General features: G+C 28.9%; 3 protein-coding genes across 3 annotated transcripts; 1 reads left to right on the forward strand and 2 right to left on the reverse strand.

The window, feature by feature from the left end:
• Positions 1 to 563: 563 nt before the first annotated feature.
• Positions 564 to 1,884, reverse strand: LOC106766768 (eukaryotic translation initiation factor 5A-2). Its single transcript, XM_014651516.2, has 5 exons — positions 1,640 to 1,884; positions 1,319 to 1,441; positions 1,153 to 1,209; positions 983 to 1,057; positions 564 to 874 (listed from the first exon to the last, which is right to left on the reverse strand). Exons 1-5 carry the CDS (start codon positions 1,760 to 1,762, stop codon positions 770 to 772), a joined length of 483 nt encoding a protein of 160 aa, XP_014507002.1. The 5' UTR covers positions 1,763 to 1,884; the 3' UTR covers positions 564 to 769.
• Positions 1,885 to 6,632: 4,748 nt separating this feature from the next.
• LOC106767678 (uncharacterized protein At5g01610) lies at positions 6,633 to 7,777 on the reverse strand. Its single transcript, XM_014652617.2, has 3 exons — positions 7,606 to 7,777; positions 7,410 to 7,464; positions 6,633 to 7,307 (listed from the first exon to the last, which is right to left on the reverse strand). The coding sequence occupies exons 1-3, from the start codon at positions 7,690 to 7,692 to the stop codon at positions 6,925 to 6,927; spliced, it is 525 nt and encodes a 174-aa protein (XP_014508103.1). The 5' UTR covers positions 7,693 to 7,777; the 3' UTR covers positions 6,633 to 6,924.
• A 2,584-nt stretch (positions 7,778 to 10,361) lies between these two features.
• On the forward strand, positions 10,362 to 12,229 carry LOC106766416 (early endosome antigen 1). Its single transcript, XM_014651145.2, has 3 exons — positions 10,362 to 10,432; positions 10,555 to 10,732; positions 10,838 to 12,229. Exons 2-3 carry the CDS (start codon positions 10,628 to 10,630, stop codon positions 12,227 to 12,229), a joined length of 1,497 nt encoding a protein of 498 aa, XP_014506631.1. The 5' UTR covers positions 10,362 to 10,432; positions 10,555 to 10,627.
• Positions 12,230 to 25,644: the final 13,415 nt, after the last annotated feature.

Raw genomic sequence — 25,644 nt, forward strand, 5'->3', positions numbered from 1 at the left:
TTAAATTTTGGAAAGAAAAATAAAAACAATACAAATAAATAACCCAGCCATAAAAAACCTGAAACATTTATAATTTATGAAGTAAACCTACTATTTATTCAAAATATAATTATAAACAAAACTTACTAACTTTTATAATTCCTCGGTAAAAAAATAACTGATCTAAAATATATATATATATATATATATATATAAGTTATAAAATATACAACATAATTTGTAAACATTTATGTACACATGAAAGACAGTCACTGTAAAGTAAATAACATCGTATAGACAGTCACATCGTATAATTAGATGAACTTTAAAGCCAGAATAAGCAATTATACAAACTCAAAGTATCACTTTACCAATAAACCCATTTAAAGATCCTGTTACAGAAAATTCATTTTAAACTTCTTCAAATAAAAGAAAAATGTTCAAAATAAAAATAAAATAAAATCCATTTTCAAAAATATTACTAGATTTGATATTATATTTTTTTAAAAGAAAAATTAAGTATCTTCTGTTGAATTGGCACTCTCACATTACCTATTTACCATGTCTTCTCATGAAATTCATCATTTCATACCAAAAATATTCACCATTCATCATATAATACCAAAAATAATTCCCACATACTCTTCTTTTCATAATAAAATCACATGACAACAGAAAAACACAATGGTTAAGACTAGTCTGACTAAAATCTATAAGCAGTTCTTGAACAAACCAAGGTTTACAAAAATAATTTTGCTTAAATAGAAATAAGAAACAGCCACACCAAAAGCTAATTCTTCGGCCCAATGTCCTTCAAAGCACAAATCTGTTCCTCACCCATAGCAGACATCACAGACACAACAAGGTCCTTGCCCTCAGCAAACCCATCCTTTATCTGCAAAGAGATACCATTAAAACAAACCCGATCAGAGAATATACTAACAAAAAAATAACTTATATTGGTCAATCCAAGAGGGGAGAAAATCTCCAAATTTGAACCAACCTGAGTCAGAAGACTCTCATCAGTAGGGAGCCTGAGGTCATCCTTAGTGTTACCATTTTCAGTAAGCAGACTCACCTACAATAATGGTATTAGCAAACTCATGTTCAGAATTCATTTACCCTATTTACAATGATAAAAAAAAGGAAAAAAAAAAATCTGAATAAACTTACAAATCCATCCTCAGAAATATCAATGAGTTGATAGTCAGTACGATTCACATGAGGAACCTAACAACCATAATTTGCAACAACAAAGGAAAAACAGTGGCAAGTTAGGTTAATCTACTACAACTACAAAAATTAAAAATGAAAATTTAAAAGATCAAGTCATCCATACATCACAGTTGTGAGAAGAAGGCACAATATCCTCAAGCTTCTTGGCAGTGAAAATATCAATTCCAACAAAATGACACTTAGCGTGACCATGTTTTCCAGTTTTGGAAGTGGAAACTTCCACAACCTGTTTATATATAAATATATGACATAATCAAAATAAGTTACAAAATCAAGAACAGAGGCAGGACATGAAATCAACAGTTGATTTATTAAATAATGGCGGTGACGGCCAGGAATTGTAAAAACATATTAGGATCTAAAAAGCAGTAATCATAAAAGAAAACATGAAAAAAGCAAATTAGGGTTTGAAAAAATAATTCACCTTGCAGGGACGGCTTTTGATGACTATGTAACCATTCTTGCGAATGGTACCGGCTTGCTGAGGGTAGGTTTTGGATGCTCCGGCATCAGCCTTGGACTCGAAATGGTGCTCTTCGTCCGACATGGCTTGGATTGAAGACTGATGATTTGAGAACTGGCGGAGAAGAGCAAGTGAAGATACAAGTACAGATCTCTGTACCTATATAATATATTCCTTCGCCACCAAACCCAACCTATCCAGTTAGGGTTTTATTTTCCTTTGTGTATCAGATCTTCTTGTGTTTGTTTCTACACCGTTGGATCTTTCTAATGCGTCAGATGGACGCTATTGTAATTGGGCTTCAGGCCCAACAAAAATAATCCAGTTAAAGAAAATGCCTCATCTTTTATCCATGATTATTGAGACATAAAATAACCCTTTTAACCTTTGTTTAAAAAAAAAATCTAAAATATATTCAATTTTTTTTCTTTTTTTAACCTTTGTTTAAAAAAATAAAAATATAAAATATATTATTTTTTTTTTGGTCTTTAGGTAGCCGCTCACCCGTTTCTTAACAACATTATTATGCATGTATCACAACCTTCAGAATAATTCTGGATTTATGAAAACAATTCTTTTTTTATATTTTAGAAGGTGGTTGAGATTTGAAAACATGTTTTTTTTTTATATTTCCAAATATATTTAAAAATATATATTTTGAATTAAAAAAAATGAAATATATTATAGATGATATAATTTAAAATATATGTTTTTAATGTATTTTATTATATATTCTGGACATACTTTTAAATTTGATAATATCTTTTAGATTATATAAGTTATAATATCTTTTTAAATACATTCTGAATTGTATCTTAAATATATATTTTTTATATATTTTATATTATGTAATCTAAAATGTATTAGATTTGTTATTAAATTTTACCTTACAGAATCCAAAATGTTCTAGATCCAAAACTAAATTTTATATTACACAAATCAAGATCTACAATCAAATTTTATATTTTACAATTCAAAATATTAAAAAAATACAGTTACATTTTATCTTTTTATTTTAATCTTCGTAAAGAATAGTTTAGCATTTATAATATTATAGTTTAAAAAAAAGAGTAAGTAATGGACCAGTTTTTAGGCTAATAATAAAAAATGTGAAGCAAACTGAAATTTTTATTCTAGTATTAAAACTCTACTTGTATAACTTATAACCCGAAAGTTATTTAAAATACATTTGAAAAACGGGATCTCAAGTTTAACAGATTAAATATGAGAGACCTAAAGGAGTTGGGTCATATTGTCACTTTTGAACAAAAAAAATGAGAAAAAATAAACAACAGCTAATAAAAAAACTCATGTGTCAAAGAAAAAAAATAAATAAATGTGAGATTCAACTGTTTAAATAAGTTAAACTTATTTTAGTAAATACAACTATTATTTTTCATAACAATATTAATAAAATAATATAGAATAATTGAATTTTAAAAATTTAAGTTCCACTTAAAAGTGTAAAAAGTCATAACATATAAATCTGACACATAATGTTTAAGTTCCAACATATCAAATTAGCAACTATAATTGTTTAAAAAAAATAACAACTCCAGTTTAAAAAAAAAAAAACATATTTTTTAGTTAAACAGGTTGAAGCCTCTAACCCCTGATTTTTCTAAGGTCAGTTTAATCCTTTTATCAGGATTCTTTTAAAATTTAGTTTTTTTTAAAAAAAAATGGAAGTTATTGAACAGGGAAGGGGTGGTATCTGGTTTGGGTTTTGGTGGATAATTTCTTTTTTAATTTAAATATTTCTTAACAGTTTTTAGAAGAAGAAAAAAGTCCGTACAACATTGCACATCAATAAATATAATAAAATATTATTAAATTGAAATTCAAATTGCTCTAATTAAGAAATAAATTAAAATCAATGGATTAAAAGATTGTGTATTATTGACAATCTTTTATGTTAAATAAAATTTGTTGTACCAAAAATAAATAATTATTACATTCTTTAAAATTATTCAGTAAAGTAAATAGATGGTTTACCACTTACCTACCACTCCAAAAAAAAAATAAATAAATAAAATAAAATTCTATTGTATAAAAACTAGTCAATATTTTCTTAACGAAAACAAAAATGGTGACAATCTTCTGAATGAAAAACATATTGTTACACCCTGTTAATTACCCCTCTTTAGTGAGATATATGTGTCATGTCCCTCTAGTTTTCCTATGCAAGTGGGAGACAAGCTGCCAGCAACATTTAATTCCTCACCCTTTGAAACTGTGTCGCAGCAGAGGGAATGAAATCTTTTAGATAGTAGAAGTTATGTGGCGTGCAGAGAATGGACAGAGTAGCTTTAATTGAGGGAGTATTTAAAGTTCATTTTTAAAACTAATGCCACTTTCTGCATGCAAACACTTCGTCTTCAACCTTCAGAAAACTCATTCTTCTCCTCCTTCTCTCTAGAAACCTCCAACTTCTCTCTAAGATTCTGACCACCTCCTTTCCTCCGATCACCTTACTCCTTTCAGAATAGTTATTCCCGGTGTCAAGCTCTTTCACTTGCACCGATCAGAATCTCAATTGGACAACTTTGGATTTCGGGAGCCTTAGGAGAAATTGCTAAGAGTCTTAGAAGATTAGCTGGAGTTAGAGGTAAGGGAAGTTTATAAATTTAATTATGAAGGTTTCTATATGCATGATTATATGAGTATATGATTGTTGATTGTATGATGTGAAAATTGAATATGATTGTATGATCTTGTTGTTGAGTAATGCATGTTTGATGTTGGTATATGAAATTATCCATAGGGTTATTTAACTTAGTGAAATTCTGAATCTGTAACCGAGGGTCATTAGGATCGTTCGGTTTCCCTAAAACAATCGATCTGGATTGTATTTCCTTTGTAGGAATCAGTTGAAGACCGACCGATCTTGTACCAATTATGTTGAAACTTAAATACTCAGCTTAGTTAGTCATTCAGAATAAAATACTTACTTAAGAGCGTTTGGCCTTATACTGAGCGTTCGGCCCTTAACGTACTCGGTCTCATAATAATTGTCATTTCTTAGAATGGCGTTCGGTCTTACACATATGATATTCATTGTTGAGTGCTCGGTCTTGAAGAGTGCTCGGTCTTGAGAAGTGCTCGGTCATAGACTAGCCTTCTGTTATTTTAGTGCTTGATCTTATACCAGCACCTGATCTTTAAAGTATTCAGTTTATAATATTAATTCCCTGGAAAAGTGATCGGTCTTATACTGACACTCAATTTACCCAAAGAGTGTTTGGTCTTGTGCTGACACTCGTTTTATCAAAGAGAACTCCTTTCGATTTTAAAGGCATTCGGCTAAAGGTTAAATTATTGATATTCGATTTTCCTTACAAAGGTTAATTATGTTGTTGACCGTTCGTTCATTCTCATGAGTTAGTTATATTCTTTGATCTTTAATTTGTGCTCGGTTTCCTTCTTTGCTTGACCGTTCGTTCATCTACTATACTACTTCTGATATCAAGTCTTTCTCTCTAATCTTTGACCGTTCGGTCCCTTGCTAGAACTCCCTATGTTCGGTCTCTTTCTTAATTGTACCCGATTGTTCGGTCATTTCATTACTGTATTGTTATCATATGAAAGAAGTCCTTATGAATAAGATTATTGAATTTGGATGGTATAAAACGAGAATGATAATGGTTTATGATGATTATATAAGAGTATTCCAAGGAGGAATATCTCATGATTTGGAAATTGATTGGTAAAGTATGACTATGGTCAGACTCAGGTTCTGCTCTATCCTGATATTCCGTGATTACGCTTTCTCATGTAGAGAAAGGTAACTCATGCGTGGGAATGACAGGAGGTCCTTTAGCCTTAGGGTATTTCTATACCGAGGTGGTTCCACTGGACTAATCTCGGGTGGCATTCTGTTGAGTGTATCCCAGCCAAGTCCACCCGGGTGCAAAGAGCGGTGAGCTACATGATTCATACCGTCCGGACAGTGTCAGTAGTAGTTGGTCATGTTGAGTTTACCGTTCGGTTTTTGAATGACATACTTGGAATATGATGACATGCTTGAATTCTTGATGGTATGAGAATTGTTTATATGTTTTAAATGTATGAGAAGATGATTAATTAAATTTACATAAGTTTACCCTTATTTTCCTGTTTTGTCCATGTGTTGTTCGGTCTTAACCGTTCAGTTATTCTCTTTACCGCAATGATCATCCATTTGGGTAGGAGCAGAGGGCGATTTTGAAGACTCTGTGGAAGAAGCTTTGCAAGCCGTACAGCCTGAAGATAGTGTAGGACCGTCTGCCCAGTAGGCGTAGTTAGCTTTACTGTTTTTATTATATCACCGTCAGTTTAGTTTTTTTTTTGTGTAAAACCGTTCGGTCTAGATTCCCTTTTGTATTACCGTTCGGTCATGAACTATACCAAGATCGTTCCGTCTAATAGTTCTATAATTTGTAAACAGACTTGCATCTTCTTGTACAACTTTAATTCTATATGCTATTTGATATTCCTCATCCATCTTTATTCTTACTTCTTATTGTACTTTATTATTATTCATGTTAAGTCCTATAATGAATCTTAACTTTTGTTATAAATTTATTGGGATGTTACACATGTTGTATTCATATTACAAAACCAACTAAGTTTAATAATCCAGTAATATATTACATTGCCATGAAGATAAATAAAATTTATAATTAAAAAGAAGAAGATATTTTTAAGTTTTTGAAAAATATTATATTACAAAATAGTTAATTTATATAATAGCCATTAGTTTAAAAAAATTGTTTTGAATATATTTAAATTTAAACAAACTTTTAAAAGTATTTTTTAATTATATTACATATTTGACTATATGTTGCATAAATTTTTAAATTTGTTTTAAAAGTGTTTTATAAAAAAGTTATTATATTTGATAAAAAATAATTAATTAATACAAATGTAATCGAAACTAAAACAGAGATAATTTATCACCAAAAGGAATGTCAGATTCTCCTCCAAGTTTCACCAAAACTCCAGCAATGTTTCACCTGTGTTACAACTCAGTACAAATATACTTGTGTTGTGACCATGTCAACATCATTGAAATTGCAAATTTCGCAGATCATACACTTTTCTTGACATCATACATTAGTTCAGACAGTCAAATTTGTGAATTTCAAATGTAACAACATATACAATACCTCTAAACTTACCCAGGAAAGAAAAATCAATTGTCTAATGATATAGCTATTGCAAATAATACATAACTTGTGAATTGAATCACCATATTATAAAGTGCTTCAAAATTCTTCTACCTTAATAGCTTCACGAGGCATTTCATAGGCATCTTTGGGCCTTGATTTCTTAACTCCAGCAGTAGTGAACCACACTTTGTCAGATTTGTAACTGTCAACAGCAACACTGGTGACCTTGACCCACACAAGAACCTTCGTCTTCATTCCATCTAAAACATTCAACTTACCCTTAGTTAAGGTTCCTTTTACACGGTTTGCATACCTCACAATGGATGAGTCCTTGAAGCACACCTCACAGGGAAAGCACAAGTGCACCACCAACTTTCCTTTAGATACATCAAACTCATAGCAAGTTATGTTGCGGGGAAACAGACCAGGAGGAAGGTTGTACTCTCGAAGAAGATCTGGTAAAGCCTTCTGGGATTTTCCTATTAATAACAAAACAGAGTGTCTCATTAGTATGTTTGTTATCATCTATATTGCAAGTTCATGTTCGAAATGCAAGTGACAGATGTGAAAACAATAGGTACCTTTCAGCTTGTTGATGAAAAGTTTTGCCTTCTCTTCCACAGTATTTGAGAGAGCCTGAAATTGCAAGCAAAGTATAAGCCTTCTTGCATTGCAACATCGTTCAGATTCAATAATTTCTTTTTAGAAGAAGAAATGCACTTTGATAGTTAAGAAATGAGAATTTTAAGAGAGAAAAAAATGGTGAGAGATGCATACTGATAGATCGTCAGTTATGTGGGAAATCTCTGCCTTGGCTTTCTTGGAGATCCAAGCACTTCCCAGTTTAGTGAGAGCCTTATCCATTCTCCTTTAACTTTGCCAAGTCTCAGTTTCTCTCTTTGACAGAAAGGAAAACCACGTTTAAACACAATGGTATGTAAAATGTCTCTGTCATGGATGGTAAACCAGATAACTCAAAGAGTGGCATAAAGAAACTTTCAAATAAAACCCTCAAAGTGAAGAAAAAAAAAACATCTCATAAGGTTAAACTCCAAAATTTTCTCTCTTAAATTGGATTTTGAGGTTAAAATGATAAAACTGGTCGAACACTTTCTTGAGGACAAACAAAGTCCACATCAGAACAAATAAAAGATGGACATAAGTTTATATACACATAAGATTCTTCTATTGATGAGAAGCTTTTAGTAGAAGTAATACCAAAAACAAATCAGAAAAAATAAGAGATGGTCATGAAAATAAACTCTCATTAAAAAAAATTAAATCAGTTTTAACTGAAAAATAAGAGATGATCATGGATTTATATTTAAAAATAGACTCTCATTGAAAAAAGACAATGATATTTTGACAAATTTTTTTAACAATTTTTTGACAACAGGACATGTGCCATCATTTTATTGGTCTATTTGAATTTATGTTTAAAAAAATATTTGAAACGGACCAATCATAAATTACCAGATATGCATTGTCAAAAAGTTATTAAAAAAAAGTTGTTAAAAAGATTTTTTCCTTAAAAAAAATTAGATCAGTTTTGACTGATGCTTCAATGTTGCAGGTAGGAGCTTAGCTTGCCTTGAAATCTAAATTAACAGTAATTTCAGGAGTTTATGGTTATAATTGCTGTGTAGGTGGGTGATGTTTCACATTCAATCTCTCCTTTATGTAATATATGAGGTTGCTGTGCCATAAAACCTGTCATACAAAAAATGATTTCCCAACTTAAATGTTACATCTGATAAGAGTCCCCGGTTTAAATATTTTTACCAAACCTTTGGAATTATCAATTATATTTTATGATTATATTAAAGAGTTTACACTAATTCAATCTATACCTTTAATTATTAGACTTTATAAACAATTTCTATGAATTTTAATAGGTTTGATTAAATTTAAGTTCATGATAATTTTTTAGTATTTTTAATTAATGTTTATTAATTTTTTATCAATTGAGCAATTATATTTTTTAAATGAGTTTTTATTGTTTAATTGTTATGGTTATAGAATCACAATGCTATTTTGTGAAGGAACCTTTTTTTAGTTAACATAACAGCTAGTTTTTATTATTTGTAAATGAAAATGATTTATCTCAAAATTAAAGTCGTCCTTTATACACTTGAACTAACTAATGGAAGATAGTAACTTTACTAAATTAAAATTAAACAGTAAAACTTAATTAAAAAACGTAAAATATATTTTGAAAGACTTAATATATGAAAAAAAAATGTAATAAGAATTTAATTAAAAATATTTAAATTTATAATGAACTTAAAGTTTAATTAAATCATTCCAATAATACTTAACAAATAGTTCTTTGGCTACTTTAAATTAGCATTGTTAGAGTTAGTTATTTCATCCAAAATCTATCCGTTTTCCATTTTGAAATTTTAAATTTTAATTTTTTTTTATAGTTTAATTTTTGAAACATCATTCTAATAGTTGAAAAAAAATGTATTTAAATTATTAGATATATTATATTATTAAATAATTTATAAATATAAATATTTTATTTTTATGTTAATTTTATCTTTAATTTATTTGTTATTATCTTTTATTTTCATTTTAAATTTAGTCTACACATCTGTTTTATTATAAATAAAATATCTTATATATATTTAATACAAAAATTATTAATCTTATACCTACCTTTTTACTATATTCAACTCGTAAATTAACGATACAGGAAAATGAATGAAATAATTCAATTTCTAAAAATTGATTGTGCAACTTTCTATGCAGATATTTTTATTTTGATAAAATAAATAAAAACTAACGTTTTTCTTTACATTATGAGGAAATAAAAGAATTACGTTATTCGTATTTTTTACAATGGTAACAAAATTAGAAAATACTAACAAAAAATTATAAAGCTATAGACAGATTTGATTCCCTTCTATGCGTAGTCTTCATTATATTCAAAATAAGATCCTTTTCTAAAAAAATTTCAAGTCTTTCTTGTTTGATTGAAGATACAAACTATATATATATATATAAAAAAAAAAACTGAATTATAATTATTGTTTCATTTTGGACATAAAAGACATCAGGCAATTAAATATTTTTCTAAATATAAACCTAAATGAATGAGACGGTGATGTAGCATGTTCTAGAACATTTAAAGAGAGTATTAAAATTAAAATATTACCCTCTGATCACATTAAATTTCAATTAAAAATAAATAGTTACAATTCTATGTACTGGTAAATAATGATTAAATTAACAATTTTGACAATTGACATATTTAACAAGACAAAGAAAGGAATACCTATTCCACATCACAGATCACAGATCACACTCATGAGACCACAGAAAACATATAAGAGGAAAAGTGTTTGCATGTAAATGTACAAGTTTAGAGGGTAAAGCATAAACCAATGTTTATTTTCTTCCACCCGACAATCCCAAGAACCAAACATGAATGATTCTTCGACGGCCACACTCCATGACAACTTCACAACATTGTGTTCTCCGTAATGCTAATCTCCATTAATACAACTTCCAAAACAGACCTCCATCATCATAACTTTAATGTTTTTTTCTCTCCCTCTCTACCTTTCCTTCCAAACCTTGCTTCCTACCCTCCACTGAGGTATCTTCTTATTTTTAAGTTCATATATAAATATATATATATATATATTTTAAATTTCCTTAGTTGTTTTAACAATGTTGAACAGATCTGTGTTTGATGCTCTTTTTACCATGTTTTGACAGATAACCTAGGATTTTGGAGTTACTTTTTACTTTCTTGTGATACTGGTGCAGCACACTCTAGTTTTGAAAAATCATGGGTAGTGAGATAGATACTAAATCAATTGAACCTGTCCGGAATGCTGTCTCTTTGTTTGGAGATAAAGGTGATCAGAAGAAATATCAAGCTGCAAGGAGTAAGGTAAGATAAGTAAGAAATATGGTTTTGAAAGGATTTTAGAGTATCTTAAAATATTAGCCTCGTTCACTCGGGTAAATTCATGATTGTGATTTATTTTTTGGTCAGAGTGATTGTGGAAATGAATTTGAGGAGCTGACAAAGGAATTGGCCAACTGCAAGTTTCAGTTAGAAGCAAAGCATGCTGCACACATGCAAGCACTTCTTAAGTTGGAGCATAGCCAAAAGATGATCCACGAATTGTCTACCCTACTGAAGAAATCTGACATTGAAAGAAACAAGAACATGAGTGAATGTTCAGAATGTAAATCTCGCAAAGGTGAACTTGAATCCAAGATGAAAGAGATGGTTGATCAGAGTTTGGAGGCTGCGAAGGTCCGAGACCAGTTTGCGCATGTTTTAAGCGAACTGAAGGCCACACAAAGGGAGCTTCTTAACAAAGAAACAGAACTTGTTGCTGCTAGAGATTCAGAAATGAACTCCTTGACCAAAGCAAAACAATTGGAATCCGCTTTGGAGGCTGAAAAGGAACAGAAAGAAGAACTTGTGCAGCAAGTGAAGGAGCTCAAGGAAGTTATTCACAATTCAAAACTAGCTGCCATTGAATCTGAGAGAGAGAAGTTAACTTTATTGTCTGAGAAGGATGAGCAAATTGATTTCGCTACAAAAGCTACTGCTCAGGTACAACAACAGCTAGAAGATATGAGAAAGAATGCGGAAATGTTACAAAATCAACCGATGGGAGTGTCTACAGTGGTGGATTCTCTTCTCCTGGAACATATACTAGCTAATGGAAAACTCGTTTTATCTGAGGATTCTGCTCCCAAAGACTTAGACCGATTAAACATTGACATGGAAATAAAGGAGAGAAAGATAATGGATCAATCTGTGTACATTCACACACTAGAAATGGAACTAAGTCGATTAAAGCAAGAAGTTAAGGTTGCAAAGGTAGAAATAAATGCCTTGAGTATTACTAACGAATCACTCACTAGTGAGTTACATGAGGCTAAAGCAGAACTAAACATGAACAAGGGGAGCGACATTGAAACACAGGTGGAAATTGCATTGCTGAAGTCTAAGCTGCAGGAACATATGGTGGTTTACAAGAATGGAAGGATCAGTGAAGATTCTACAACCGATCACTCAAAGGCAGAAGCTGAAGAGAGAAATAGTGAGAAGAACAATGAGCATGTGACAGGCAAATCCTTATTTGGAGTTGAAGGAGAGTTAGCATTGATGAAAAAGGAGCTGGAAAATGCATCAGTGAAAATTTCTGAGTTGAGGGCTCGTGCAGAACAGGCTCTAAGCAGGGCTGAGTTTGCTGAGAATGCTAAAACTGCATTAGAGGAGAAAATAAAGAGACATAGGGAACATAGGCAGAGAAGAAGGCTTGCTCTTACTGCCCTTAGGGAGGAATCTAGCCCTAAACCATTTAGTCCTTCCTCATCGCCTGGATCCTACCAGCCCTTAGGTAAGGTTCTCAACATGAAATTGTGAAACTCTAACTCTTCTACATGTCATTTGTTACTTTTTAATTATATTTAGTTGCAGTCTCCTCAAATATTTGTTGTATCAAACAATGGGATAATCTGTTTGGTCTTATCTTCTGTAGCAGTTTTATTCTTATCCTATGACATTATATCTTTAAGTTATGTACGACCACTATGGAACCTAATTAATTTATAACTACTTTATTAATCTTGTTTTTTCAACTCTACTTTTACATGATATCAGTTATTTATTCTCAGTTTTCATTATTCGTACGTGTAATAGTTCATGTGTTACAACTTAATTTCTTCCGATTGTGAGAAAGTTGATGATGATAGATTAGGTTTGGTTGGCCCAATGATGATAGTTAAGGACTGATGGGCTCAGTTCTCATTTCCAAACTTGGATGGCCCAGTTAATTGGAGCATTACCCTCCAAAAAAGACCATCGTAATAGGATATGAAAATACATTACTATAACATCATGCATTCAGCGTCCAAATAACGTTGATTATATTTGATGTTAAAAATTAAAATTATTCTACGTTACACGTTGTTTTTGTACTAGAGTGAATTTTATTTTTCTGGATGCTTAATGTTTTTGTTCTTTTTAACGATTGGATATCGTATCTCAACCCTTATGAAATCTATTTATTCTAATGTTTAATCGGTTATCATAGTGTTTCTTATATAAGGTGACGCAAAAAATGTCTTTTGGCAAATCCTTATGAAATCGTTTATATTGCAGCGTAATTTCCCACTTTTCATTTATCTTATTTGTTGATAGAAGGTTCTTGATGATAATGTTTTAGGTCTAAAGGGCGTGTTTGAATCATTGGGTTGGGTGATTGAATTGGCTTGTTTATGAATTTTTGTCTAAGTTTTTCATAGAAGAATCCAAGAATAGTATTCAACAAAGTACATTTTCAGCGTCACTTTAAAATGGGCATGACAATAAATACCACTTTCTGAAAGTGAAGTTTAGAGGTGGAGATGAAAAGTAATTCGTTCACCTTTTTTTTTTCAGCAAAATCAATTTTCTTATATTATTTTTAAACAAATTAATTAAGTTTTTAGTTAATTTTTCAATTTAAATAATGTACATAAGTTAATTAAAAATTTAAATATTGAAAAGCAATTAAGAATCTTAAAAAATAAAAAATATATTAATTAATTTATATGTTAATTTGTTATAAGAAACGAATGTGTGTGAAGTATGTTCACGTGTTACATATTCTAGAAATTAATCTTAGCATAAAACCATGGATTGCGAGTTATGTCTTATTTAGTTTAAATCATGATCATATAGAAAGTATTTGAAATGAATTTCTCATTTGATCATTGGATTGCAATAGTATAAATATACAAATTAATAACCTAATTGGAAAGAGTTAAAAGGGAATAAACTCCACTAATTTAATATCAATTATTATAATATCAATTATAATAATTGATATTTAACACTAATAATTAAATTAAATAAAGGAAAGTAAATATACTAATTATTACAATTTAAAACTAATTATTTTAATTAATATCCTCCCGCAAGTTGGATGATCTGGAAGAGAGATGCAACTTGAACAGTAATGAGTCAAACCGAGGATGAAGCAGAGAGGCTTTGTGTTCTGCTTCAGTTGAGGAATGTCCAATCTGCATCTTTAGACACCGTGTGGAGACACTCCTTTAACTGCTTAAGGTGTAAGACAGTCCTGTCGACGCAGGTTTGATAAGCAGGATTCGGAGTTGAAGGTACAACGGTAGTGGCGATCGTCATCGGCGGTGCAGGAAAGGATTCATCTGGATATTTGAGAATATCATAGCCATCAAGAAGAGCTTCAACTAATTTAAGGGTAAAAGCTTGGTGACACTGTTAAGGGTGATGTTTCGATTTTGTTTTATCTTCAACTAATTATTACAATTTAAAACTAATTATTATAATTGATAGATCATCATTACAAAAATAATATATTATGAAGGAGTTTATTTTCGGTGATTTTGAAAACCTTCACTAATTTCTGACAGCTTTTGTCAAAATTGTAATTAAATTTAATTTTTTATTTGAATTATGAATTTATTAGTATGGAATTTATTTATTTGACTTTTTTCTGTTTCACTTCTTCAATCTCCTTATGAGTGAATATTAAGACGAGGTGAGGGTAGGTTTCAACAACTATTTTGTTTTTATTCTAAAGTAAAAAATTATCCTCATTTCAATTTAATCTTCATTTTTATGAATGAAATTTCATTCACATTTTCATCCTCTTTAGAGAATATGTATAGTCACGTGCATACTTGTCCCAATTTCAAATATTGACCACATATTTTTTTATAAAAAATAAAAATCACATAAAAAACATGACAACATTAAATATAAAAAAAATTATAATTATATAAATATTAAAATACATTATACATGTATTGATATAATTATAGTTTGGCGAAGAGTAGTTTAGCCTAAATATTAGCAATGGTGCAAGGAAAAGCAGATGCAAGTTGTTTTTACCTTCCATCAATCAAAAAACACTTAATATTGATAATTTTTAATTAAGAAACATGATAAATATTATTAGCAAGTTAAACACATGTTTTGTATTCTTTGACAAGGAAAAGCCAAATAAAGGGACGTTGAATTATGGACATTTTGTCTTGAATTTCCACAAGCGTGTGCTGGTCAATTATTCGTGATAGATATCAATTTAATATATTCATGCATTTGTATTAGTCTTATGTCACAATCACATCTCACACTTCAAAGTTCAAAGTAGTAGATTGTTCCTCCACGAGGGGAAAATCTTGAAAGTCAATATTTGTCTATTAACGTATTAAATATGGATGCCCAGACCTAATATTATATTCATTTAATAAAACTTTTATTTTTATATATATATTTATTTTTTATTCAATATTATTTCTATATTTTTTTCTAAAAAAAAAATCAATGTGATATCTTCGATTAAATTAATGACATTTCACTAATATTTTTTTTTAGAATTAAACAATAAATACGTAAAAAAGGTGGATGATTGTATTAACACATTTCAGTTCATCCTCCTCTAAATAACTTTAATGTTGATGTAAGAAAAAACATCACGTTATGTTTTTTTTTTAAAATATAAGATCACATTAAATAAAAAATAAATAGAAAAAGTATTTAATAATTGTTACAAATATAAAGACCAAACATGTTATTAAACTTATTATGTTTCATAATCTTTAATTATTTTTTTATAAATATACATTGGTTTTATTTTTTTCTAAAACCAACATAGATTTTTAAATTCAATTAATTTGAATTTTCTTTTCAATTCAATTTAAATTGAATTAAATATAGTTTATTAATTACATTAAAATTAGATTAATTTGTTAAATATATATTTAAATTTGAGTTAGTTTGATTTAGGTTCAATCTAATCTAACATATACTTGGCTCCATCAAACCTAATGTAACATGGGTTCGATATTGTCAAACTCAGCTCATTATGATTTGACTATGGTTTACTTGAGTTTAATTGACTCAATTGAGCTCAACCTTAGTTCACTCATCCTAATCTAGATTAGACTTGACCTAGGGTTCAACTTGGTAAAAAATTAACCTAGGCCTAAGTTTAACTCAACTTAATTTAAACTTAACTTAAACTTAACTCAACCGAATTTAGATCACATAGCACAAATTGGCCCATTTTTTGACTTTAGCTCGGTCATAACTAACTTGACCTTACATGACTTTGGTCCAACCCAACTGGACCTTTCTTGACTTAGACCTTTCTTAACCTACCATATGTTTGGTCAGACTTGGCCTATCTTGAACTTAACCTGAATTAGCTTGAGTTGAGCCTAACTTTACCAAAATAAGTTTAACTTGACTCAAGGACTTGATCTGACTTGACTTAACCTAGACCCAACTTGATTAGAATAACATGTAATTGATCCAACTCGACCTAACATGGGATTAACCATCTCGCTCCAATATGGACCTAACTCAACTTTACCTAATATGGCACAATTATCTTAACTCAACTCAATCTAAATATGTTTCGATTCAACTTGGTATGGCTAGATTTGAATTGGCCTGACATTGGCCTAACTTAATTCCATCCAAATCGACATGACGTGGAATTAACCCAATTTAGCCTGACATGAACTCAACTTTACTTAACCTAATGTAGTCACGAATTGACTTGTCTCAAACTAAAATAGGCCCAATTCAACTTGATCTACTTTGATCTAACCTATCTCAACCCAATCTTAGCTTGATATGACTAAACTCTTCCTAAATTTGATCAGACTTAGGCTTAAGTTGATTAACCCAATGTGGGATCAATTGCCTTACATGAGCCCAACCTAACGTGGGTCCGACCATATCAGTGTAACTCGAGCTCAACTTGATTAGACTTGATCCAACCCAATGTGGACCCAATCATCTTATCCCAACATGGCTTATCTTGACCTAGCTGAACCTGACCGGTATTAATTCCACTTGGCCCCAACTAGACTCGGTCTAACTTGAGCCACTTTTGTCATGACATAATGCAGCTTAACATTAACCTTACTCAACTTTGTGTGACGTTGATCCAATTGACTCAGATCAACCTCGGCCTGGGACAAGTAAGCTCTATTTGGACTCAACTTGACCTTGGCTTACCAAACTCAACTCAACGTAGATTGGGACTCACTCAATACAACTTGGATTGGCTAACTTGGGTCATCCTAGGCCTTGCCTAACTTAGCTCAATATAGAGCATACTTATGTCAGTTTGATGTGAACCTCATCTACTTGGCCCAACCTCTCCTAACTTGGATTTGGATTTATTTAACTCAAATTGAACCTTGAAATATTTGATGTTATGGACTTAACTTAACTTTAGGTTATGCCTAACCCAACTTGACATAATTTGATTTGTCCTGATCAAATCTCACTATGATCTAAACTAACTTAACTTATGGTTGAGTTTGAATTGATTTGAGTTCAACTTGACCCAACTCGTCAACCTTGAACTTAATCCATCTTAAACTTTTCTTATACCTTATATCTCATAACTTGATGTGATTTATATTAATCTTAATTTTGAATTTTTAAAATTCAAATATTTCCAATAAAAAATTGAATTAAATGAATTATACAATAAATTCAAAAATATAAATTTGAAGTTAAGGTACATTACTACAATGAGGACTTTTAACAATAGTTCAAAAAGAAAATCAACAACTGTTGATGAACCATTTAATCATGGTGTTGTCCAAAGTGTTATGCATGACAAGTGAAATCGTGGTTGTTTGCGGAGCTTGACGGTTTTTTAGCCAAATTGTCATTAAAACTTATCCCAATTACAACACCTAAGAAATGACAATGGTAGAAGCGTTTCTAAAGACACCGTTACTCCAAATGCAACAACATGGCAGTTCCAAACGCCAAAACAGTGGTTTGGAAAGCATTGTGGGTCGCTTAGTTATAACATGAAATTTTTCGAATAAATTCGATTACAATTTTTTTTTTCGAAAGCATAATTGTGGGTTGCTTAGTTATTTTAAAATCAATAAATAAACCTCTGCTATAAAATACCCAGAAACCTTAACAGGTGATTTACTTTTTTTTCGATGAATCTTCAGAACACACTTTAATGTTTTGGTTTAAATCTGTTGAAATGATAAAAATATAATATATTTACAACTGTTAATTATTAACAAAGAATTTGTTAAACGATGTTTTTGTCAACATTTTTCTTAAAATTATATATGATGCATGGGTTTGGGAACCAAAGTTGGGCAAGGAACTTCGTGGTTGACCTGATTGGAGGTGAACAAATAAGATTTTGCTTCTTTCTCCCATTTGAAAATTGGCACCTTGTTTGTGATGAAATGGCTGAATTTGTGTCTTTAAAACAAGGAAGATATTAAATAAATACAAAATGCTTCTAAACATTGACTTAATCAGTTTATTAGAAACAAAGTTAGCTTAAAAAGTACTCACTTAGTCAAATTTATATTTTAATTAGGTTCTTAATGATTTTTTAAAGCTAATAACTGAAGGATCTACTCACATCATCATATTATTATCATAATACATTACTATTTAAATACGTATGATCGCTTTGTATTAAATATTTTAAAATATCTATAATATTTTTATATTCTTATCCAAATGCTAAAATTGTATAAATATATATGAGATGGTCCTCACTCTCACTTTCTGCATATAATAAGACGAAGAATGTAAAGAGGCCGGCAAGATAGTAGTTACGCACCAACCATGATGATTGATAATTATATATACAGAGCGAGAGAAGAAAAATGAATTATTTAACCATGACCAAGATTTCAATTCAATCTCCTCACAAAATGACCCAATAATACAAGAACATTATTTCAATTATAGATATTAAAGGAATATTTTTAATCAATAATATGAATAGTGATATATATAATTAATTGTTTTTGTTGATGTAACGAATAAAATCTTATTTGAGAATATCTTATAATTATTAATGAATTTTATTTGAGTATTTCTTTTAAATGTTTAATCCCTAATTCACCAAAATTGGAACTCAATTCATTAACTACACTCACGCATAACACACCAAGATTCGAAATAAAATTTGATTTTATATATTTTTAATGTATATTTTTATGAATAACTCAACTCCTTCATAATTTTGATAGAAATATTTGTTAATACATGAGAATGAAATGAATGAACTACGAGTTAACAAATTATAAATATTTTGTGTTACATTTCCTTACACATCGTTAAAATTAAAAAAGGAGAGAACGATATAAATATTTATTACTTGATACATAGTATGATTTGTACACTTACCATATTGATTTTGTAACCATCACCTAATTGTTCCTCCATTACTACATTGATTTTCACATCAATGTTCAAACACCAAGCAACTTTGAAAGAGAATAAAACGAGAAAGAAGAAGCAAATGAAAAGAAGAGTGAGTGGGTAGCTATCTTACGAATAACACACTATGATCACCTTTGATTCTTCAGTCCTCTACTTTGCTCTTTCGCCTTGGCACCAACAACGATCACAATTGTAAGCACGACAACTTTGCTGAGTCACCCATGGTGGTTTTGGCATTTTAAAGAGGAAGAGGGAGGATATGTGTTAAGTTTTAAAGAAGAAAGAAATGAAGAAAAGAGAGAAACAAAGAAGACTGAAGAAAAATTCTTTTCACTTAAAAATATACATAATAAATTAAAAACAAGTTACATATCTAAAAAACGAAAGATTAACGTGTTTCACCATTTATCACATAAAAAAAGAAAAATAATGTCACTAAACAAAGATGATCACATACATAGATTTTTTTTATTGTGACAACTTGATATTATCAAACTTTGAAATAGAAAAATAAAATAAAAATTGTATTATAATTCAGTGATCAACAATATAGTTAACTTTTTTTTATTTAAATCTTTTTAAAATATTAATTTTTTAAAATTTATATTTTGACGCTAAATTTTAGAAAGACAAACTTTATTCGTATTAGTCTTGATTAATTTGATTTAAATTGAATATTTATATTCATATTTTTATCTAAGTTTATATTTTAAAAATTGATTTTTAAATAGTTTTATTTGAATTTTATATATATATATATATATATATATATATATATATATATATATATATATATATATATATATAATTGTTAATTTACGTAAGGGGTTTTTTCAGTTGATACATTTTAGGAGAGTGTATTAAGTTTTAGATTACAAAAATGTCACTGTTAAAAAAAACACCAACTTTAAATCCAATGATATTTTAATAATTTTAAAATTTAATTTAAAATAAAAAAATAAAAGGTAGTTATTAAAAATTCTGATTAGTCCACGAGAAAAGTTATTAGTTTTTATTATATATTTTTTAAAAGGTAGTTGTTTTTTAAAATAAAAAATAAAATAAAAGGTAGTTATTTTTTTAATCCAGACCGGTTTTATAAACTCTGTAAATCCAGACGGGTTCTATAAACCCTAAACTCTAAACCATTATATTTTTGAAAAGGTAGTTGTTTTTTAAAATAAAAAATAAAATAAAAGGTAGTTGTTTTTTAAAATTAAAAATAACATAAAAGCTAATAACTTCTCTTACGTGCACCAATCAGAATTTTTAATAACTATTTTTTATTTTTTAATTTAAATTAAATTTTAAAATTATTAAAATACTCTTAGATTTAAGATTGATTTTTTTTTTAAAAAATATTTTTATAACCTAAAATTTGATACATTTTGCTAAAATATACTAATTCATAAACTTTCTTGATTAAATTAACAAACCCATGTAAATCTGTTAGTATTAATAAGTATTTAATATTTTATCTAGGTGAAGTGATTTTTTTTAAACAGGTACGTATATTCAACCCAACCGTTTTCATCTACTCACCACTTAATATGTTTGACTTAATTTAAACGCATTTGATGTCGCAAATTAAGACCTCTAATTGTGAGGCGAAAATACTTTTTTTTTTCAGGCATTATATAAGTTTAAAAAGTATCATTTGATTAATTCTATTGATTTGGTTAATAATTAATTCAAGCTACTGATTAAAAAGTCTAGTAATAGAATACGGAAATTATGTGAATCCTTGATACATAATAACCAAGTTGAACCATATTTTTAAAAAGGGCCACGTGTCTGACAACTATGAATTTAAAAAAACATTTCTGAAATAGTGACATTTCATAATCTTCTTGGCTGGAAGCACGAGCTCATTGAATATTTTCGTCACATTTTTTTTTCTCGTTTACAACTTCTTTTTTTTCAAAAATTTTTTTAGATCATATCTGCATTCCTATTTTCAAATTTTAAAAAATTAATATTTTATTTTATGTAATAGTAATAATTTTTATTTAACTCTAATAACTTTATATGATGATAATTATTTTAAAATCTTTTTTCTTTCAGAATACAACACATATATGTATAGGAAAATGATATTTTAAAATCAATTTTTGACACCATTTTGACACTTCACATGTGTCAAAATGTGGTTGAACGATTTTAAATTGAAAAAAGTTGAAGCAAGAACATATTTGAAAGAGAAAAACCAAAGTTTTTTCTTTTGATTTAAAATCATCCAACTACAATTTAACACGTCTACAGTATCAAAATAGTGTAAAAAATTAGTGTTAAAATATTATTTTTCATATGTATATATATGAAATGGGATGTGATGCAACACATCTCTATCTACCGTTGTCGAGTCAACAAAAGTCGTTTTCATAGACTTTTACAAGTGACGAACTAAAATTAAAAAAATAAATTATGAGGAATAAAATGAAAATACATTATATATTTTCATCATGTCATCATGAAATATATGAAACAAAAACTAATTTTTTTAAATGTATCAAACTATACTTGCTTAATTTTAAATTTGTGTAAAAGTTGACAAAGTATATAAAACTAGACTCAACTTGCAGGCTAATCCAAAACTGGGTCGAGATATGAAGAGATGAACCGTGACCCTTTACCAAACATAAGGCATAGTTAATAATATGCAACTTTTCCTATCATATTCAGTTAAAGATAAATTAAAATATAATATTAAGGGAACATAGTTTATGCAACATTTAATTTCGAAGTTAAGTAACTCAATTTTTTTTAATGGCAGATGATACATGAACTGAGTATTTCTTTTTTTACTTTGTTTTATTTGACAACTTTTTTAATTATTTTTTCACGTATACATTTTAGGAAGAAAACCAAAGTCAAAGTTAGCATTAGTTTAGGATAATTATGTTAGCGCAGTGGAATTGAATGATTTTATCATGTTTATAAACAATTTTAAAAATATAATGGCAGCAAATGCTTATATTGTGCATTAGAACATTATAAATAAAATTTTAAAATTATTTTATTTTCATGCATTTTATAGATGTAAATTTGGTTTTTAAATCGTCTAATATATTTTGGTTGTGAAATAAATAAAGTATATAAAAACGTAGTGATATTTTTATAATTTTTTACAAACTTTTAGGTTTTGATTTTCGGAAAATTTGCAATCTATATAACTTTTATGTTTTGGTTTCTTAAGGATCGAGACCTAAATCTTTACTAAAATTTTAAAATTATTTTTGAGTGCAAAGTTTTAGATTTCAATTATTATCAAAACTAAAACCTTCTAATGATTTATCATAAAACAATTTATGATTTTCGGAAAGTTTTAAAATTATTTGGTGTATGCTTGGTTCAATGTGGGTGGAGTTTGAGGTTATTAGAAACTTTGTGCAAAACCTTCTAATGATTTATCATAAAATAACTTTAATCCAAGGACTTGTATATGTTTATTCTCTTGGTGTTCTTTCTGTAAGGATACTTGTATTTTAATGGTTAATATTTGGTGTTATGGTGTTAAAAGTGAGTTTTAGGCCTAACTCAACTCCACCATAGCTCTGATACCATGTTAGAAGTGGGTTTTAGGTCTAACTCAACCCCACAAAACCGACTTGTAAGGTGAGGTCTGCATCCCACTTATATATTATAAATTGACCTTATCTCTAGTTGATGTGGGACTTTCAACATCTGGTACCCACTTTTGTAGCTTTAATATTTAAAATTAGCTAATTTTGATTTCATCTTCATAAAATTTAAAATCTTTATTTTTAATTCTTAAAAAATATGTAATTTTTAGTTATGGATATCATAAAATATTTCTTTTCGATCTTTATCTTTCTAAAATTTTAAATAACTATTTTCAATCCATAGTATCTATTTTAAAGTAGAAAATAATATTTATATTAGATATAATAAAATTTTTCTTTTAGTTATTAAACATTGATATCATATCATAACACTAATACTTATTTAATTAAAAAGCAGTATCCAAAAATATAGATTTTCTCTTTTCCTTTCTTTCTCCCTCAGAAAATTTATCTCATTCCTTATCTTTTTTTGAAAATCTAAAGTCATAAAAGTGATTATTATTGTGAAGAGTTCTATCAAACACTTTAAAGTTCAGTTTTTTTATCGAGTAAATATGTTTTTCTTACACATCACATTTTTTATCACATTTTTTTGGATTACATATAATCTTTGTTTTATAGATGAAACTTTATCTAGTTGTGGTTCTAAAATCATGTCTTAATAATTGATTATGGTTTTTGTTGTGTAGCCACAATAACAGTAAGTGGTGGAGCTGAGGAGTTGTCAAAATGGGTTACCTGGCCCGACCCAGCTCACTTGATCACTTAGTGACTTAATCTAACTTGGCTTGTTTATTAGTGAGTCAAAGAAATTTGAATCCAACCTGATCCACCACGGGTTGGCTCACTAGCTCATTTAATTACAAATTTTTTTAAATAAAAAAATTACAAACTTTTTATAATTTAAGTCTAAACAAATTTCACTCCCAACATAGGGTGTTTAATTAGTTTTGAAAATAGGGAGCTTAAATAATTTTTTCAAGCAAACAATAATAATAAATATTTTTTTATCAAATTAAACTTAAATTTTAATAAAACAAAATTAGGTAGGTGGATTGGTGGGCCAACACGGATTCAACTCGGATGAGTCGGTTTTAAATGAGTCGGGTTTAAATCCGAACCACGTAAAAAAATACAATTTTTTCAAACTCAACCCAGTCCGAACCCGTGGTGGGCCGGGTTGACCCACGGGTTGTAATACATTTTAACAGCTCTAGGAAAAACAGTGCTAAACGTGCATCCAAAAATTGTGGTACAAATGGTGTGACTGCTTGTTTGCATAAAGTTGATAATATTTTTGAGAAAAATGAGTTTGACATAGTGTTAGTAATATGGTATTTTATCAATAATAAATATTATGAAAATGTTAGTAAATGAGTTTGATTTGAATTGTACGAGTATAAATATATGATGGTGGAAAACTATTGAAATAGAGAAATTAGTTACGAAAGAAACATTAACAATATGACATTGTATGAAGAGGTTAAAGAAGAACTAACCTATGAGAAAAGTGAGGAATGAGTGTGACCTTGATGATGTTATAGTGAAGTTATTGTTGGTGGTTGAAGGATTAAATGTATTTGATGTGATATTGTGATTTTTATAGAATATGTTTGATTGAATTAATTAGACATGCTTAAACCGATAATTCTTACGATGTTTAAAGAGTAGAGATGGGAGAATGATGTTTATATTATTTAAGAAAGTAGTAGGTTTATGTGATTGATATAATGCCAAGAAATTCTTTTTATTAGAAATGGTTTATATGTTACTAAATAGTTTATTTGTATGCCACCAATTATGTTTATGATTATATGTTGGGTTATGCTTGATAGTGTACGAGTAGTTGTGAAGATTTAGTATGTTCGAGTTGTCAAATTAGTTATTTCCAAAGGAAAATGCCAATCTAGTGTGAGTCCAAATGTATTGAAGGAGATTTTCTATTGTGCGATTATCTTGACAACACTAGTGTCTGACTCACATAGAGAAAGATAATTAGGTGGTGTGAGTCAAATGAGACTTCATTTGACAAACTATATGATACGAAAAAAGATCATACTTAGGAAGTTAGTGAAGTTAAGTCCGTTAGTATTGGGTGAAATGCTAATCTAGTGTGAGTTCAAGTGTATTGAAAGGGATTTGCTATTGTGTAATTATCTTGACTTTACTAGTGTCTCACTCACATAAAGAAAGATATTTAAGTGGTGTGAGTCAAATGAGGCTTCATTTGACAAACTGCATGATATGAAAAAGGATCATACTGAGGGAGCTAATGGAGTTAATCTTATCAATACCGAGTGAAATGTATGAGTTACACGTGATAAAAAATTGTAAAGAAAGAGGAAAGAAGGAGAAGTATGACAATACAACATCTTAAGAGTCCATTCAATACACTAATTTTCCAAAAGATTGTGTCTAAGTATTACTATTTAGTTTGATCCTTTACTGATTTTTATTTTAATAACTTTTTGTGAAAAATATAGACATTTCAAATTAGAGTTTACTTTGTGATAATTATATTATCCTTACAATTTTGTGTGTTTTTTATTTCTTTTATTTTGTAATTATCATATTTTAAATACGGAAACAAATATAAAGCTTATGACAATAGTAATATTGGAGTTGGAACGAATCATGTTAGATTTTGTTTTTTTAGCCTTTTAAAAAAATTATATTAAGTTCATAGCTCACATTTGAGTTCTATAGATTAGGGCTGGGTATAATTAACTAAATTATACTGAACTATGGATTATCTATACTATTTTGCACTATAAAAACTGAAGTACTTTTCATAAAAACTGAACTATACTTATTTGTAGTTCAGTTCAAATAAACTGAACTTCTTTTATTAACAGTATAGTTAACTACTTCAAACTATGTACCGTTTCACTTTTACTTTATACTCTTTTTCAATTTTTAGTGACGACGTGAGACAACTTTTCTTTTACGTCATTTTACGTTCTGGTAAGTTTTAAGCTTAAAAGATATATA

This window comes from Vigna radiata, chromosome 7 (assembly GCF_000741045.1).
Source record: "Vigna radiata var. radiata cultivar VC1973A chromosome 7, Vradiata_ver6, whole genome shotgun sequence".
NCBI classification, from domain to species: domain Eukaryota; kingdom Viridiplantae; phylum Streptophyta; class Magnoliopsida; order Fabales; family Fabaceae; genus Vigna; species Vigna radiata.